This window comes from Xenopus laevis, chromosome 8S (assembly GCF_017654675.1).
Source record: "Xenopus laevis strain J_2021 chromosome 8S, Xenopus_laevis_v10.1, whole genome shotgun sequence".
NCBI classification, from domain to species: Eukaryota; Metazoa; Chordata; class Amphibia; order Anura; family Pipidae; genus Xenopus; species Xenopus laevis.
This window is the reverse complement of record NC_054386.1, coordinates 71,725,494-71,742,956: the sequence shown is the minus strand read 5'-3', so window position 1 is coordinate 71,742,956 and position 17,463 is coordinate 71,725,494. Positions and strand designations below refer to the sequence as shown.

The 17,463-nt window shown below is 37.8% G+C and overlaps 1 protein-coding gene across 2 annotated transcripts in view; it reads left to right on the top strand.

Moving 5' to 3' along the window:
* LOC108700148 (dachshund homolog 2) overlaps positions 1 to 17,463 on the top strand; it is a 372,744-nt gene that overhangs the window by 192,901 nt on the left and 162,380 nt on the right. For both annotated transcript variants that reach the window (XM_041574972.1, XM_018233058.2), the window contains exon 2: positions 5,316 to 5,431. In XM_041574972.1, the coding sequence (XP_041430906.1) occupies positions 5,316 to 5,431 (116 nt within the window). The remainder of the gene's footprint in view (positions 1 to 5,315; positions 5,432 to 17,463) is intronic.

Genomic DNA, 17,463 nt, shown 5'->3' with positions numbered 1-17,463 from the left:
TGGCAGTCAATTCATTGTAATATCCCTAATAACCCTATCTAATGGCCCCAAGTCCAGTCACTTTTATAGTTTAAAGCAGTGACTCTTAATTAGATGTTGTCCCCATGCTGATTAGAGTGAGTCTTCACTCTCCATGATCCCCTTAATACATTTCTGCAATAGACAGAACTAAAATAGAATAACTAGAATAACTAGAATAACACTTCTTTATACCGATTTCCAGTATTACATAAAACACTTAATTCCACTGGTTGGTGGCTCAGACCAACCCCAAACCCCCTAATGTAATTTAAGAAATACAAAACATTAAAAAAAAAAAAAGTAAAGTGTATTTTTGTAAAGTAGCTAAGGGTTGCATTCTATACAAAATCTTTGTTTGGGTCCTTATATGGAATTACAAGGGTTCACTTAAGGCAAAGTGGCCATCGGTAGCAAAATTACGCCAGAAATCCAATCCGCAGGGACATTCACTACTTACCAACACTTGGGGGCACATTTACTTAGGGTCGAATATCGAGGGTTAATTAACCCTCAATATTTGACCATCTGTCACGGTCGACACCCTAAACCAGAACTAATGCCAAGCTCCCTGTTCTCGGCTCGGCTTCACCAGTAGTGTGACAACCTTTGGCTTCGGGAGGAGCCCTCAGCGTACTCAGATGCCACCTGGACTTTTCGAGAGGAGCAAAGCGAGGAGTTCTGGCAAGCAAAGGGGCACGACTGTTGTAAAAGTCAGTTAGGCCGAAGGTCACAGTACAAATGAAGCAGGCAAAGAGAATAGTCAGACAGGCAGGATCGAGGCAGGCAGATATGGAGAATCGTCAGGCAGGCAAGGGTCAAACCGGGTTGTCAATCAAGGGATTTAGCAGGAAGAGTTGTCGAAGGCAGGCAAGGGTCAGGTTCCAGAGATCAGAATAGTCAAACAGGCAGGCAGGGGTCAAAACAGATAATCAGATTCAAACGGAATAGCAATAGCTAACAGCACCAGGAACAAATCTTATCACGGGTAATGACAAACAGTGGAAATGCCCCTTTAATACTTTCAAATTTGGCGCCATTGCGCGCTGACGTCACCACTCGAGCTAAGTAAATGTGCCCCTTAGAGGAAAATAGAGACCATCACTAGCGTTGTTTCGCACCCATCGCCAGGTGAATCTTTGCTCAGGCGAACGGTCGTTACTCTGCAAAAAGTGTAAATTTTACAGAATTTGTAAATTTTACATACTTCTTCTTGATTCAAACCTTGGTTGAAAGAGAGAAGTCCATAAAAAGTAACTGGTGAAATCAGCTTGAATTTGCTTACCCCATATCCCCAATTCTTGACTAATCAGTGGAAGGATTGAACTTAACTGTCCATAAAATACTAACCTAAATATAGCTGGCCCCATGGCTGATGGCAGCCATGGCCATCTCCTTATTGTAGACATAAAAGTCATTTAGAATAAAAACAAAAATTATTGGTTAGTGCAATTTGTATTTGGAGATGTGAAATGAAACACATATTTATGTTTGTGCTTATAAAAATAGATATACTGTATAGGATACTTATCTCTAAGAATACATTTATATTCTGCCCATGCTGCATCTAGGGTTAATTGGGTTAAAAGCATTTCTGGACAAGTACAGTACATGTTGGAGTAGCTTTATATCAGAAAGTATGCTTGGCTGGTTCCTGAATGGATATTTCATATATATATATATATATATATATATATATATATATATATATATATATATATATATATATATATATATATATATATATATATATATATATATATATATACACATACACATGTCAGCCCTAAGGTTACTCTGTTCAAAAGAAGGAATCTTTAGTGGTAGGATCAAGACTGTCAGGGATATCAGTACAGAATTCACTTTTGCATTAAATTATAAAATGTAGGTACATTATATGGAGCTGTATGTGATGGGAAACACTGAGCTAGAAGTTCAGTTGTTTATGAATGAGTTTCAAGGACTACCTAGTTCTGCTGTAATCCTCATTTGTATTTGGTTTATAAACATCCAAATAGCCTGTTTTATTTAGTCAGATTTTACTATTCTATGCTACAGTAGCTGAGTCAGAGGAGCAGAAAGTAAAGTGCTTGCACATCATAAAGGTGGATGGCGATTTAAGTGAGTGCTGAGAAGATCTATCTCCTAATGATGTTGGACATTTAATCAGTATACTCAGTAATACTGGGAGACTACACATTGTTTTCTTGAGCAGTTCCACCTTGCATGCCCAATGGCTTTATTCTTTTCTATCAATCAATGTTGTATTGGAGATGTAACTAAAATGACTTGAGTGACTTATTTCAGGAAACTGCCTTTAAAGTATTTAGTGAACAAAAAAATGTACTTCTAACTTATGCTACTGTACTTTGTTGCAATATGAAGCTGATGGAATCCAAATGATTACGGATACTGTAAGATAACATTGGAATACTTCCTCTTAATACAGGGTACTGGATCACAGAAATCAAAGGGATGATGCTGGTGGAAAGACTAGACAATCTTAGCTGTTCCCTTGATGGCCTTATATATGCATCATAGAACCCATATAAGAGGTTCTTCGCAGTTCTTAGATATGACACTTATATAGCGCAAGTTGGAATCTAACTGGGGTGCTGCATGAAATGTATAACATTTAGGAACTGGTAGGAATTAGAACAACACGGGCAGATAATGTTGCAGTAGCAATAAATCATGTGTTACAAATACATACGTATTTTGGCATAAGAACAATATTTATTGTCCATTAGGTTTCTTTACTAGTGATGATTCATGATTTCAGTAATATGGTTGATGGCAAAAACATTTATATTCTCTGATGACTTAAGCTCATTGCTAAAATAAAATGAAGCAATACACTCCTTGGATCAGGAGAGTCACAAGAGAAGTTATGGTGGCTTTATGGGTACAATAATTCTAGAATCAAATGCTTTGACTTTAGATCCACCTGGAGGGAAAAAGCATGAAATTGTCACTTCCTAGCATGGACAGTTGGGATCATGACAAGTATGGAATACTTGTTCAATGTATAATGAAGAAAATTGGAGAGCCTTCCAAAATTAATTAATGTAGTTTTTTATTGAAGCACTACATCTTTTGGATCTCAAGGATCACTTGCACCAAAGGAAGGATCCTTGAGATCTGAAACATGTAGTACTTCAATAAAAAACTACATGAATTCACTTTGGAATTCACTTTGGAAGGCTCTCCAGTTTTCTTCATTCTACACGATGCTGCAGTGGAGATGGCTACTCCATTAACCTGTTGATGAGCCTGAATGAAAACGTAGCTGGGAGCAACATCTGGAAATTTACAGATTAATACTTGTTCAACCACTGGTAAAAACATGACTTGCCATTATCTTAGTGACAATTGTACCATGCTTGAGATGACAATACCGGGCATTTTGCCACCACCGTTTTTTATATAAAAAATTTAAGCTTCAAAACCCTGAAACTGGCAGAACATAATTGGCTCAAACCATATTGATTGAAAACCGTGTTTTTGTTTTATTTTTGTTTCTATATTTCCTTATTTAGAGGTTTATTGTTTATTATAACAATAAATAGAGCTTGTCACCATTCTTAGACAACCTTGTACCTTCTCCTTTATATGTAATATACAGAGCACAGGGTTCTGGTTTCTCAGGGAGCCTTCAAAGGCAAGAATTGCTTCCGGAGATATTTGTTTCAAATCATATTTCCTCTTTAGTGTTGAAATAGCAAAACATATTACACGCTGTTCTTCATACAAAACAAATTTACAGATTTACTCACAAACCAAATAGACATCATTTTACTGTGGTAAGTAGTCATTTACACGGTAGGGCTTGGCAAGAACTCAGTAGCTGTTAGCCAGTAAAGCCGCAGTATATCTGGGTTTCCAGATGTATTCACTGATATATTACTTTTCATCACAAAAGTTGATTCGAATATATAAATATTGTATTGCTTGACTACCCTGGAAGTGGGGCTGGCACAAATTGGGTTATTGAAAAAGATAAATGCTACATATAAATATATACATTTATTTTTTATTTTTTTACGCTATGGATTTAAATTTGAAAGCAGGGATTATGAGCTGCTTATGGCTGGTTGAAAAAATATGAGCAGCTGACAGGTGAGGATAATGCTGTTAGCTCTGCCCCAACACTGAAAGCAATCCGTCTTTCAGCAAGAGAGAGCTATAAACAGTATGAGATACAGCTTTTATTTGCTAGCTGAGCCCTTGGTGACTTTTAAGTGCATTGTATAACAAAGATAGCAGCTTTACTGAACAAGTACAGGAATAAAATTATTCCCCACATTGCAGATTTCAATTAGAAGACGGTGTACAGTAGAGGACGTTATAATTCCAAAGCCTTTTCTAAAGGGTTCAGAATTGACCCTTATGACTGCATTAAGAAGTGCTGATCTGCACTTCATTCTCAGTTTGGGAGCAATATCATAGACAGACATCATTTGAAAAAAAATGGAAGCCCATTTATTGGGTTCCCAAGTATCATGCGTTTATCAAGCTGTTGTTAAAGTAGCAACATACACTGCTGAAAGTGTTATTGTTTTGAAGGTGTTGAGCTTTCTAAACAACAAACAGGTAACGCCCCCACATACAATAATTAGAAGTATGATATATTTCTATTTACTTCACACCCATGTCACAATAATACTAAACAACAATACTATAATTTCAAATGGAATTGGAAATATAAAGGAGTTATATGCACCTGTGTATCACAAGAGAAATAGGTGTGTGCTTAAAATACTCTCTATGCTCTATAGGTGTAAAAACTTTTTATGGTTGTGCAATTAATTTAAAGTACATGCCCTTAGTTCTTCAGAACCATTGCAGAGGGGGAAGAGCAGTTAATCAGGTTACCCTTCCCTGTTAAAGTTGAACACAAGTGCATATACTGTATATCCCATTTAGCTCAATATTATTCCTTGCAATTACTTCATGGGAAGACAGTTTAAAAATGTAAATAAAGCATGGCTAATTCTTACTCTTGACATGGTGGCATTGGCTCCAATCTCTCTCTTGGAAAGGGCTGAGATTTTCTTTCTAAAGGAAAGTGTTCATAGACCTTTGCCCATGACTAAAATGCCTCTTCCTAGTTACTCTACTAATGTGATAACAGGTGTCTGTCATGAAGAAAGTTTCCACTTTACAAAATGTTGGCGTCTATAATGAGACGTATGGCAAAATATCTGTTTGCAATACTGGGAGTTGCATTGCATTGAGAATAAACATGGACTATATTTTATTTTGTAAACATTCCATTGTATATTATATATCCACAGCTCCAGACCAGGAAGACCTCCGAAACGTTCACTAGGAGTAGGAATTCAAGAAAATGCACGTCTACTGCCACACGGCATTCAAGGTCTCTTATCAACAGGACTAATATCTCCCACAGGCAAGGAAACCCTTTATACCATCACACTTGCTCCATATGCACTGACCCACAGAGCATTTTTTACACAGTAACATTTGGGTGCTTGCAGTTTTAGATAGAAATGTAATTATGAAAATGAGGATTAATCAACTGCTATACATAAAAAAAACCAAACCAAAATCTACTGTATATCACACCATAAGTCAAAAATTCAAAATCATTTAGGTGACTACTTTTTATTTTTACCTTTGTCAAGGTAACTTTCTCTTTGTTTCCCTTGAGAAGATCATAAGACCGTTTTGTGCTTTACTTTTATCAGCCCCCTATGGGGTTCAGTGCTTTTTTTCGTACCTACTTTTATAATCTGAGCGTCCATGTCAGTCAGAGCACATTCGCAAATACGCTTCTGACGTTACGCACATGCACATGGTGAGCTAGTTGCAGCATTCGCTCATTATGCGCATGCATGTGCCTCAACATGGTTGTTCTCAGCAGGAACTCCCTCCTGAGTGGCCTAGTGCTGGGGGCAATTTAAAAAAAAATACTGTATACCCCCCAACCGGAGTTGGGTATAATATATTTAGCCAACAGGTGCCCTTTAACTTGACAAAGGAAGTTTTGTACCCCCTAAACCTTGTTTCCATTTGGTATGGCACAATAAAGTTAACACAGCAGTTAATCTTGGTGAGCACCCTTTATCTACATGAACCCAATTGCATTTTATTGTTGCTTTGTCTAGTATTGCAGCATTTTGCTAACTTAAATTTGTCTAAAGATTTACCTTCTTTGAGGTTTTGTAGGATGCTGGGCCGCATCTGGAGATGTAGAAAAACTTTACTCTTTAAGCTCAATGCAGCCCATTCATTGACTGTTGTCTGATCTGTTGTCCATCTTTAGGTAGTATGTATGTTAACGTAAGGGGCACACTGAGGACATGTCTAAAAGCATACACATTTACACTTTTTACAGTCAGGGATTTTAGGAGGTATGGCATTCAGTGCTTCAGGGTCAAACTGACAAGATGAAAGAACAATCAAGGGGCATGCACTAATCAGATAGGAATATACTCATCTGAAGGACCACATAAGTAGAAGGGTCTTAAAGCATCTGCTGCCCTGCTGCTTCCCTTCTTTTCTTCAGGCAGGGAGGATTTTGGTGTGAAATGCAAAATCCTCTGCATCTTCCTGCACCCAAGCGGAGATAATACTTCCGGGTGCAGAAAGAGCAGGTGTGGAAGAGCAGCGGGGCGAGCAGAGATTGTTGCCCTGTGTTTCTCCACAGGCCATGATCCAAAACCATCTGGCCTTAGCCTAATACCCTGGATCTAACACACATCTTCTATTGTTCCTCAAAACAAGTTCAAGTAGAGTCTTTTTTGTATATTCAGAAAAAATAATTCCACAGTAACATGAACATAAATACAGACAGATATTGGTTAAGAATACCAAAGGCAACACTGTAATCCAATACATATTGTGAATTTATATGTGCATCTGAATCCCACATGTCCAGCATCACTATACAGCGTTAACTCAGGTCAAGCTCTCTCTCTCTCTGACTCTCTCTCTCTCTCTCTCTCTCTCTCTCTCTCTATATAGATATTTAACTTTTCGAAATGCTCTGCAGTCGGAATGTGGCATGAAAAGCATCTTTGTCATTTTAGCTGCAATGTTTGATCTTACTGCAGCTGTTTTGCAAAGAAAAAGCAAATCTAACCACACTATTTATGTCCTTTTGGGATTTTGCCGGCATATGAATTGTTCATCTTAACAATTCTGCAGTGAATTGCTTTGATATATATGACTAATAAATTAATATGATTAAATTGATGAGTGGTGCAAGCACTGCCAAACTTCAGTAGTCCAACCGTAATGCTGCTTCACACTTGCATCTCATTCTTCCCCTGTGGCGAGAGGATCACTGCTAACCTACACATTGTCACAGTGATAAATGACATATCCCAGAGTGCATTGCATTCCATCTGGTCTGTCCCCAAAATTACATAAAATTATTATTATATATTTAATACTAATTGCATAGCCACTGTATAAAAGCCAGCTCGTTGCTTTTAAACAAACAAACATTTAGTCAAATAATTGCAAAAATTATGCACATGTTGCACTAACCATGTTATTTTTCTCTCTGGCACATTTATGCTCTACTAGCGTACTGTTCTCTTGGGAGGAATTGCAAATTACCACATAAAAAAGAAGAAGGATAAAAATGTAAAAACACTGGAAGGCTTATAAATGTGCCATTTGTTTTGCGCTGATTATTTTGACATTCCAGTGGATAGTTGCTTACACAGAAATCACCAATATGAAACACCGGTCGGCCCGAGGACTGTGATTTGTATTTGATAGGCACAGATGTTTCAGGTCTGTGTGCAGAACAATATCAAAAACTTTAAACATAAGCAATATTTAAAAACAGAAAAAACACAATGTGCTTTTTATCTTATTCAGAGGCTGCGTTCCTACAACTCACCTTATTGGAGTCCTGGCTCTCTGGTACTGTGCAAGCATCTACCCAACTGAGAATAATTTTTCTTTTATTATTATATACATTGAGATGCCAAGGTATTGTGAATGACAGCAGAAGGCATGGTATCTTTATCATATGCTAAGAAATATATAAAGGCTTATATTTATTCATATTTAATAAAAAGTTTGTTTTACAACAGATTCCTGGAAATACAGTAAATTCTGTTAATTTCAGCTTCAGTGTTTTATGTTTGATGCTAATAAACACTAGGGCTAATTTATAGTCCTCATTGCTCTAAACCTGCACTAATCAGAGGTTTGCTTAAAGTCTACCTAAAGTAATCCGTACATTTAGGGGCCCATTTACTTAGTTCGAGTGAATGAATAGAATAAAAAAAACTTCGAATTTCGAATGTTTTTTTTGGCTACTTCGACCTTTGACTACGACTTCGAATCGAACGATTTGAACTAAAAATCGTTCGACTATTCGACCATTCGATAGTTGAAGTACTGTCTCTTTAAAAAAAACTTCGACCCCCTAGTTCGGCACCTAAAACCTACCGAAGTCAATGTTAGCCGGTAAATCGGTAAATCCTTCGACTTCAATATTAATATATATTAATATCGATAAGGATTTAACTTCGACAGTCGAATATCAAGGGTTAATTAACCCTCGATATTCGACCATAAGTAAATTTGCCCCTTATTAAAAGTGCAAATTAAAGTCCTAGGGGTTTATTTATGAAAACTCAACTTTTTCTCACTTTTCATCAAAACAAACTCAACGTTATGCCCATCCACGAAAATTCACTAATCATTTTCCTCTAGATTTTAAAAAATCTAATTAAGAAAAAACTTTTGAACTACATTTCGAACTACAATGAACTACATTTGAATGCAGCTTTGCTGGCTTTTATTTGGCAAAAACACAATCTTCAGCCCACTAGCTTCACATAGGGAACAGTCACACTGTCTTTGGTGTACACGTTAACTCATGTTTTTAGCCCTCTGGCTTTCAGCAGACAAAACTCCCAGAATTCTCTCTGGGGCTCACTCAAGACACTCCGTCCGTCACTCTTCCTCTCCAGTCCTGTTGGAGTCGGAATCACTCTCTTTTCCCAGCTGCACACGGGCACCTTTCCTCCACTCAAGGAGGTTCTCACGTGGCCCTTCACCCTCCTCCACTCAAGGAGGTCTCTAGGGGGAAGCTCTGAGGTGTAGCTCACACTCCTTTTAACTACAGTTCTCCTGTAGCTTAATTACTTAGCTACCTCTTCTTAGGCAGCTGAAAAACCCTTCATGGAGCAAGAAATGGAAGCCCAACCTGCTCTCTTTCATTCACTCCAGGAACCCATTATCCAGCTTTTCCAAAGCCAGTACACAATTAAACAGCTTTACTAGCTGCAGCAACACAGACTTCCCTGGAGTTTTCATTTCACCAGACTAATGCTGGTGAAATATTCACAAGATTGTGCCCTTTTGACACACATATCTTACAATATATATGGAGTTTTTTTTCGCTTAGGGTAAAACATTGGTTACAAAATATTTATAGTTTGCATAAAATTAATTATAAAACTAAAAATAATACTGTATGTGCCTTTGTCTATCAAATCATGATGAAACGTATAGAAAATGACGTTCTGCATACTGTAAACCCCTAAATAAGACCTGCATTCATTTTATTCTACTTGATTAAGTACCAATAGACAAATAGAATAAATTATGCCTCTCATAAATGTTATATATTCAGCAACATATGGCATTTTTTTCCTGTGCAAGTCAAACAGAATGCATAATTAACATTTCTGCCATGAAAGAGCAGTCACTTTTTGACATGTCTAGTGTTTCAGAAAATTGACAGAAAAGTTACTCTTATTGTAAAAGAGCAAAATGTATATTGCTGTGCACATGGTCACCATGCAGTAAACCTAGTGTAAGGTCACTTAATGGCTTTCATTTTATATTATTACAACAAAGTGTAATAGTATTGCAGTCAAGAGATTGTGCCGCAAAGTGCTGCAATGATGTTCTACAGGTGGATAATAATGTGATAAAAAAACATAGAATAGAAATAATCAGAAAAATAACCTTTTGGTTTCAGGGCACCTACACTGATGATCACTCCTACAAATAAACCACCTCTACCTCCAGCAGACTGCTCTTCACTTACACAATATAGTAGGAGGGAGCAATGCTCCCATTTTATTGCTAATGGAAACTATAATGAGCATAGAGTCCTGGGATCTTGCCATATTTACAGCACAAACAAAGATTTTGAATAGATCTCTTCACTACTGGACAATTCTGACATAATGGCGATGACACTAAATTAAAACAATTTATTGGTGCTAAAAATAAGTGGAGTAGACTGGATTATAACCACTCTCATTGCATAAAATCTATCTTAAAAAGCCAATTTATATACAGTGCTTGCTTTTATAGTTTGTTAATTTGGCAATTAATTGCTTGGCATGTGTGCTACCAACCTTATTGCAGTTGGTTTCTTTAAAGGGGTGATTTGGCTTTAAGTTAACCTTTATAATGTAATAGAATGGCTAATTTAAAACTATTTTCGACTGGTCTTCACTTTTTTCTTTTCTTTAATTTTCTTTAGTTTTTTTTAAATTATTTTCCTTCTTCTTCTTCTTCTTGTTCCTCTTCTTCTTCTTCTAGTTCTTCTTCTTCCTCTTCTTCCTCTTCCTCTTTCCAGCTTTCAAATGGGGATCACTGACCCCATCTAAAAACAAATGTGCTGTAAGGCTACACATTTATAGTTATTGCTACTTTTTATTGCTCATCTATTTTCTTCATGGCCTCTCCTATTCATATTCCACACTCTTACTCATATCAATGCATGTTTGCTAGGATAATTTGAGCCCTAGCAACTTGAATGCTGAAACTGGAAACTGGAAAGCTACTGAAAAAAAAGCTAAATAACTCAAAAATCACAAATAATAAAAATTGAAAACCAATTTCAAATTGTCTCCACATATCACTCACTACATCATGCTAAAAGTTAATTTCAAGGTGAGCACCCCCTTTAAGGCCCTATGTAGGTTTATATGACAGTGTGGAAATGTGAATAATTTTTCAGTTTTACATAATTCATCATCTTGGGAAACATTGATCTTCCTGGTGAACAGCAGGGGCATCTACAGACATTTTGTACAAAAAATTATATTATCCTAATCCTAATCCCAGAGTCTATGAGACATCAGATGATCTGAAAGCAAATGTGTATCCTGCTCCATATCACCTTGATTCATAGTGACTTGTTCTGGCCATCAGAAGAATGTACTAGTTAACCATGCATTTCAAAGACCAAATCATCCAAAATGCATAAATGTATTTATTTAAAGGAGAAGGAAAGCTGAGAGGCATTTTATTGCCAGTAGATTAGCTGGAGTAGTGCATGCTAGAATGCTATATTTATTCTGTAGAATGTTTTACCATACCTGAGTAAAAAGCTCTTGAAGCTTTCTGTTTGTTTAGGATAACAGCTTGGTGTGACATCACTTCCTGCCTGAGTCTCTCCTTGCTCACTTATAGCTCTGGGCTCAGATTACAGCAGCGAAGGGAGGGGGGGGAGGAGCAAACTGAGCATGCTCACACTGGGCAAGGAGGTTTAAAGGGGACCCGTCACCCAAAAAAATTATTCAAAATCCTATTTTATCACATTAGTCAAGCAAAATGAACTTTAATTACACTATATCAATTATTTGAATCTTGCTTCCTTCAGTCTGGGATTTCAAAATTATAGCAAACAGGCAGCAGCCATTTTGTGGACACTGTTATTAAGACAAGCCTTCCATCATCTCAGAATCTTGTTTGTGCACCAGAATGGGGGACCCGATGTCCATCCCCATGCCCTGGCTACACAATTAAATGGTAAAAAGAACGGGGGAATATATGGAGAGCAGTGACATCTAAGAAGTGCTGAATGGAAAGTGAAAGTAATTGTCTGCCCCGCCTCTATGCCACGGGCATAGAGGAGTGGCGACAATATTTGATTGACAGCTGAGATTTTTAAATGAGCTTACAACAGCTATGAATGCTTTATTAAAAAATAGAAATTGGATTTCATGTTTAATTTGAAAAGGACTTTTATTATACAGATTTTTGTGTCTGGATGACAGGTCCACTTTAAGATGAAAACAGGAAGTCTGATACAGAAGCCCATGTGTACACAATAAGTGGTTTTTTTTGACAGAGGACTCAGAGCAGCATTACTTTGAGGGTTTACTGGTCTATTTAGGTGGACTATTTCATGTAATTTTTACACATAAGATGGAAGTGAGGTGCTGCACTCTGCTGACCTTGCCCCAGTGCTGTTGATCTGGGCAAATGACTTAAGGGACACAATTTTATGTTAAAGGGCATTATTATTACCTTTCTTGCATTGTCTAGTAAAATAGCCACAAACCATTTAGTATGCTTCAAGGTCGAAAAGTAAATTTTTTCATTCTCTTGGGCACTATCATTTCTGTGCACAGGGGAGTTAAATACATGCAACAGATATGGTTATGGTAATGTACATTTGAGCAAGTTGGCCAGCTACTTTTATAACAATTAATTTAGGGGAAACGTCCTGATGTAAGTGAAATGTTGCACTAGCTATAAATAAAATGGTTTGGGTAAAACTGATCTTGCTAGAAGACTTCTCATCTGTATTTATGAGATAAATGTTTTTTTGTGGACCTCATAGAGAGGCGTAAATGTAAACGTCAGCAGGATTTTAATAAAGTCAAATGAATATCTATATATGTAGACATTTATTCTTTGCCAACTTTGTCAGTATAGCTTTGAGAAATTAAATAAGATTTTTCAGTGTCAGAACACCAGAAACCATAGTCAACATAAACCAATAAAACTGCACTTAGATATTTGCTAACTACTTTATTATTGTGTTCTATTATATTACTTTATCATGATCGGAGCTGTGCTTTCCCTTTGGGTTATGCTTTTTATCTGAGCAAATGTATATGTTTATTACAAGTCTCATTTATTGAACTCATGTCAGCGCCGGGCCAGCCGGCCAGGTGCCCTAGACAACCTGGCCGGTCGCACGGACTCTCACGCGCTGATAGGGTTGCCACCTTTTAAAAAAAAATTACCGGCCATGGTGGGGGGGCGGAAAAGAAAGGGTCGGGCGTGACGCAAAAAGGGGCAGAGCCGATGAGGGTGCCACAAAAGGGGCGGAGCCATTGGGAGTAGTGTCACATAAGGGGCGGGGCCATGTGGAGTAGTGTCAGAAAAGGGGCGGGGCCACCACCCGAAGCGGGGCCACCACCCGAAGCCGATGAAAATGTAAGTTTTCATCGGCGGGCAGGGGATTTTGTAAATGGTATTACAAATTACCGGCAGCTACATTGCCGGTAAATTTGTAATACCGGCCCTGGCAGGTGTTTTACCAGCTAGGCCGGTAAAATACCGACTGGGTGGCAACCCTACGCGCTGACACGCACATGCGTACAAGTGAATAGGCTCGCGGATATGTGCACAGGAATAGATCCGCGGTCCTTCTCAGTCAGGTAAGTGTAATTTGTTCCCTTTCGCTTCACTGAAAATCTGCGAAACAGCAAAGATGTGCAAACTGCAGTGGTCAATGGCGGTTTTTACTATTATACATTAGAGTCTATTAGTGCCATCACTATGATATGATGCAATTATGAGAAAAAGTTGGTTTTAAAGACAGACATGTCATAGGTGTGCCTCTGCATTAAGTGTAATTCAGCAACATGGGGGGCCTTATTTATCAGTCTGAATTTATCTGAGTATTTTAATCAAAAAAGTCCATGCATACTGAGTTTTTTCCCCAAATCGCTCGATTTTTTTCGTGCTCTTTCCCAAAAAGCCAGAATTTTTCCTATTTTTGACCGAAAAGTCCAAAATAATAACGAATTCCATCGCAGACCAAAGAAACTTCCAAATAGGATAGGGATGTCTCCCATTGACTTATATACAACCTTGTTAGATCTGAGATGCCATATTTTCGGATTCAGAATTTTTCCATCCTCGGGGTACAATAAATCTTGAAAAACTTTCGGGTTTTTTTCCACTAAAAATTCAGATTTTTCAAGATTTTGGCATTCAGACTTTAATAAATAACCCCCTTACTGTATAATGTCAACAAAGAACTCAGCCAGGACTTGTAGCATGAAACAGATCAGTGGTTTAAAGGTGATCCTGATCCTGAAAATTCTTATGCAGAAAGCAACAAATTGCAGGAAGGCCATCTCCATAGCATCCATTTTAAAGGGATCCTGTCATCAGAAAACATGTTTTTTTCAAAACACATCAGTTAATAGTGCTACTCCAGCAGACTTCTGCACTGAAATATATTTCTCAAAAAAGCAAACAGATTTTTCTATATTCAATTTTGAAATCTGACATGGGGCTAGACATTTTGTCAATTCCCCAGCTGCCCCTGGTCTTGTGTAATTAAGAGAGAAATGCTTTCTGGCAGGCTGCTGTTTTTCCTTCTCAATGTAACTGAATGTGTCTCGGTGAGACATGGGTTTTTACTATTGAGTGCTGTTCTTAGATCTACCAGGCAGCTGTTATCTTGTGTTAGGGAGCTGTTATCTGGTTACCTTTCCATTGTTCTTTTGTTTGACTGCTGGGGGGAAAGGGAGGGGGGTGATATCACTCCAACTTGAAGTATAGCAGTAAAGAGTGATTGAAGTTTATCACAGCACAAGTCATATGACTTGGGGCAGCTGGGAAACTGACAATATGTCTAGCCCCATGTCAGATTTCAAAATTAAATAAAAAAAAATCTGTTTGCTCTTTTGAGAAATGGATTTCGGTGCAGAATTCTGCTGGAGCAGCACTATTAACTGATTCATTTTTTCCCATGACAGTATCCCTTTAAAGGGATACTGTCTTGGAAAAACATGTTTTTTACTTGCTATGGGGCTAGACATTTTGACATTTCCCAGCTGCCCTCAGGTCATGTGACTTGTGCTCTGATAAACTTCAGTCACACTTTACTGCTGCACTGCAAGTTGGAGTGATGTCATTAGCCCTCCCTCCTACAAGCTGCTGTAATGTAAATAGAGCCTTGTCTGCTGAGCCTGTCAATTGAACAATAGGCAGGAATCAAGATAAGCTCTCACTGACACCACTTCAGAGGGACTGAAATAAGATAGCCCTGTGATCACTGCCCCCACTTACGTTTCAAAAATAAATATATATATATATATATATATATATATATATATACATATACACTATTCATTTTGGGCACTGGAAATTTTTTTTTATATAGATAGTTTATTATATTTGTTTACACAAAAATGAATGGCAGAAACACAGGAGTACACTCCCAGGACTGATGACAGGGAATAGAAAAAAAGGATAATATAAGGAGGACATACTTGAAAACCAGGAAAATTTAAGAGGAAGTCTAGGAAGGGTTAAAATAGCTCATGAAAAGGAGGCAGAAGTATTGCAGGCAGGAAAGGAGCAAGGTGTGTGTGAGGTGGATAGCAGAGGGAACTCACAGCTCCTTTACCTCATCTAGTAACCAGTAAAACAAACTAGGAAGGCAGCAAGGAGAGAAAGTCCCCCCCTCCAAAGGAATGCAGAGATCAAACTTACAGAACGGCAGGAGCTTTGATAGTGTCTGTGGGAGGAGGGGCTGCTAGTGCAGCTGTAGAGCAGAACGTAGGAAAGTGAAAGTAATTGCTTCCCTGCAAACCATGTGACCTCTCTCCTCCAAACATCACACGCATGGGCAGAGAGGGGAGGGGGAGTGTACAGATAGATTCTCATGTCGTAGTGCGACCTGGCTTTTCATTAGAGTGGCTGCCTCCAAGCACACAGGTAATGCTGTGCCTTTTGTTAGAGCAGCACAGGATGAATGTGTAATGAGCAGAAATGGAAGCCCCCATGACAAAATACAAACTAAAATAACTTATGCATGGATTTGTGGATTAACATTTTATTTGACAGACAGTGTTTATGGATGTGTGTTTTTTATAAAAATGCAAAAAAAAAAAAAAAAAAATTTAAAATGACGACAGATTCCCTTTAAGCAAACAATTCTAATAACGCAGCACCTTCACTTGATTGTCACTAAGCTGCAGAAATCCAAAATAGGTGGTGAAGCATTTTTATTGGGACACATTGTAGCAAGCTCATGTAGTAACCATGAGTGACATATTGCCTAATGGAGTCCTCCTGCCCTTTTTACTTGAACTAAATTACAAAAAATAAAAGAATTGTACATGGGTTGTATTTATTTGGTTATATTTGCAAGTATAGGTATGGGACCTGTTATCCAGAATGCTCTGGACCTGGGGTCTTCTGGATAACAGATCTTCATACCTTAAAGGAGTTTGTAACAGAAAATATTGAGATAAGTTTGGACATTGATAAATAATCCCTTTAATAAACCCAATAGGCTGGTTTTGCTTCCAATAAGGATTAATTACATCTTAGATTGACTCAAGTACAAGGTACTGTTTAATTATTACAAAGAAAAGGGGAATCATTTTTAAAATTTGAATTATTTGGATAAAATGGAGATGGCCATTCCGTAATTGAGTTTTCTGGATAATGGGTTTGCGGATAACGAATCCCATACATGTACTTATATTTTCTTAATGTTTCTCTTCATTTTGCCTGCTGTTGGGGAATTAACGTTCTGCTATTCTTTACCTGTTTTCTGTTCATCAGAAATACAGCATTCTGCATTTCCCACACAGGCTAACCATCCTTGCCGACATATTACTATAACGGACATCTAAACCATTTGTAGTGAGATTATGCAGAGGTATTTAGAGGGGCATGAGACTTACTCTCTTCATTTTAAATATATATTTCTTTGATCTGGCCAAATCCCACAACTGTTTCTTAGTGTCGTGTGAACGAGGGAGGGAAATCCCAGCTCCCATTGCCTACTGCAAGCCGCTTTCTGCTGTTTCTCTTATCCGTGGTTCTCCTTCCGATGTTCTAATTCATGATTCATGCTGAGTGTCAGCAAGCGGGCAGCAATCATGGACTTTTCTAGGCTCATTTTCACAGAACAGATGCACAGGTCTGCCCTGGGACACACCGCAGAGGAAGGTATTGAATGTTATGTGCCTCGGTGTCATTTTTGTAAATGTATCTGTGTGCCTGTTTACCTGCCATTCTCTGTTCATAAAAAAAAGTGTCCGTGAGGTTCTCCATGTGTTTTGCTGTATATATTTTCATGTATGTTGGTGCTATTTGTATAATTTAATTTTATGATGCCACTATACTATGCAATAATCAGGATTATATTATTAGATTAATATTTATTAATATGGAATATTGCCAATAAGCAATGGTGCAATGTAAAAATTATATTGATACATCTCAGAAGGAGGAGTTGCCAGTGCTGAAGCAATTAAAACTTCCCTCCAGGGTGTCTACAAACAAATCCTTAGTACCCACCCTCTTCCCCAATTTACCATTCCTTCCTGATTGCAGCAGTAGCATTAGTAGCTATCAGAAGCCTGTATAGTGCAGTGGCTAAACAGCAGCGAATACTCATTTTATTGGGCACAAGGCTATACACACCATTTATAATGAGATTAT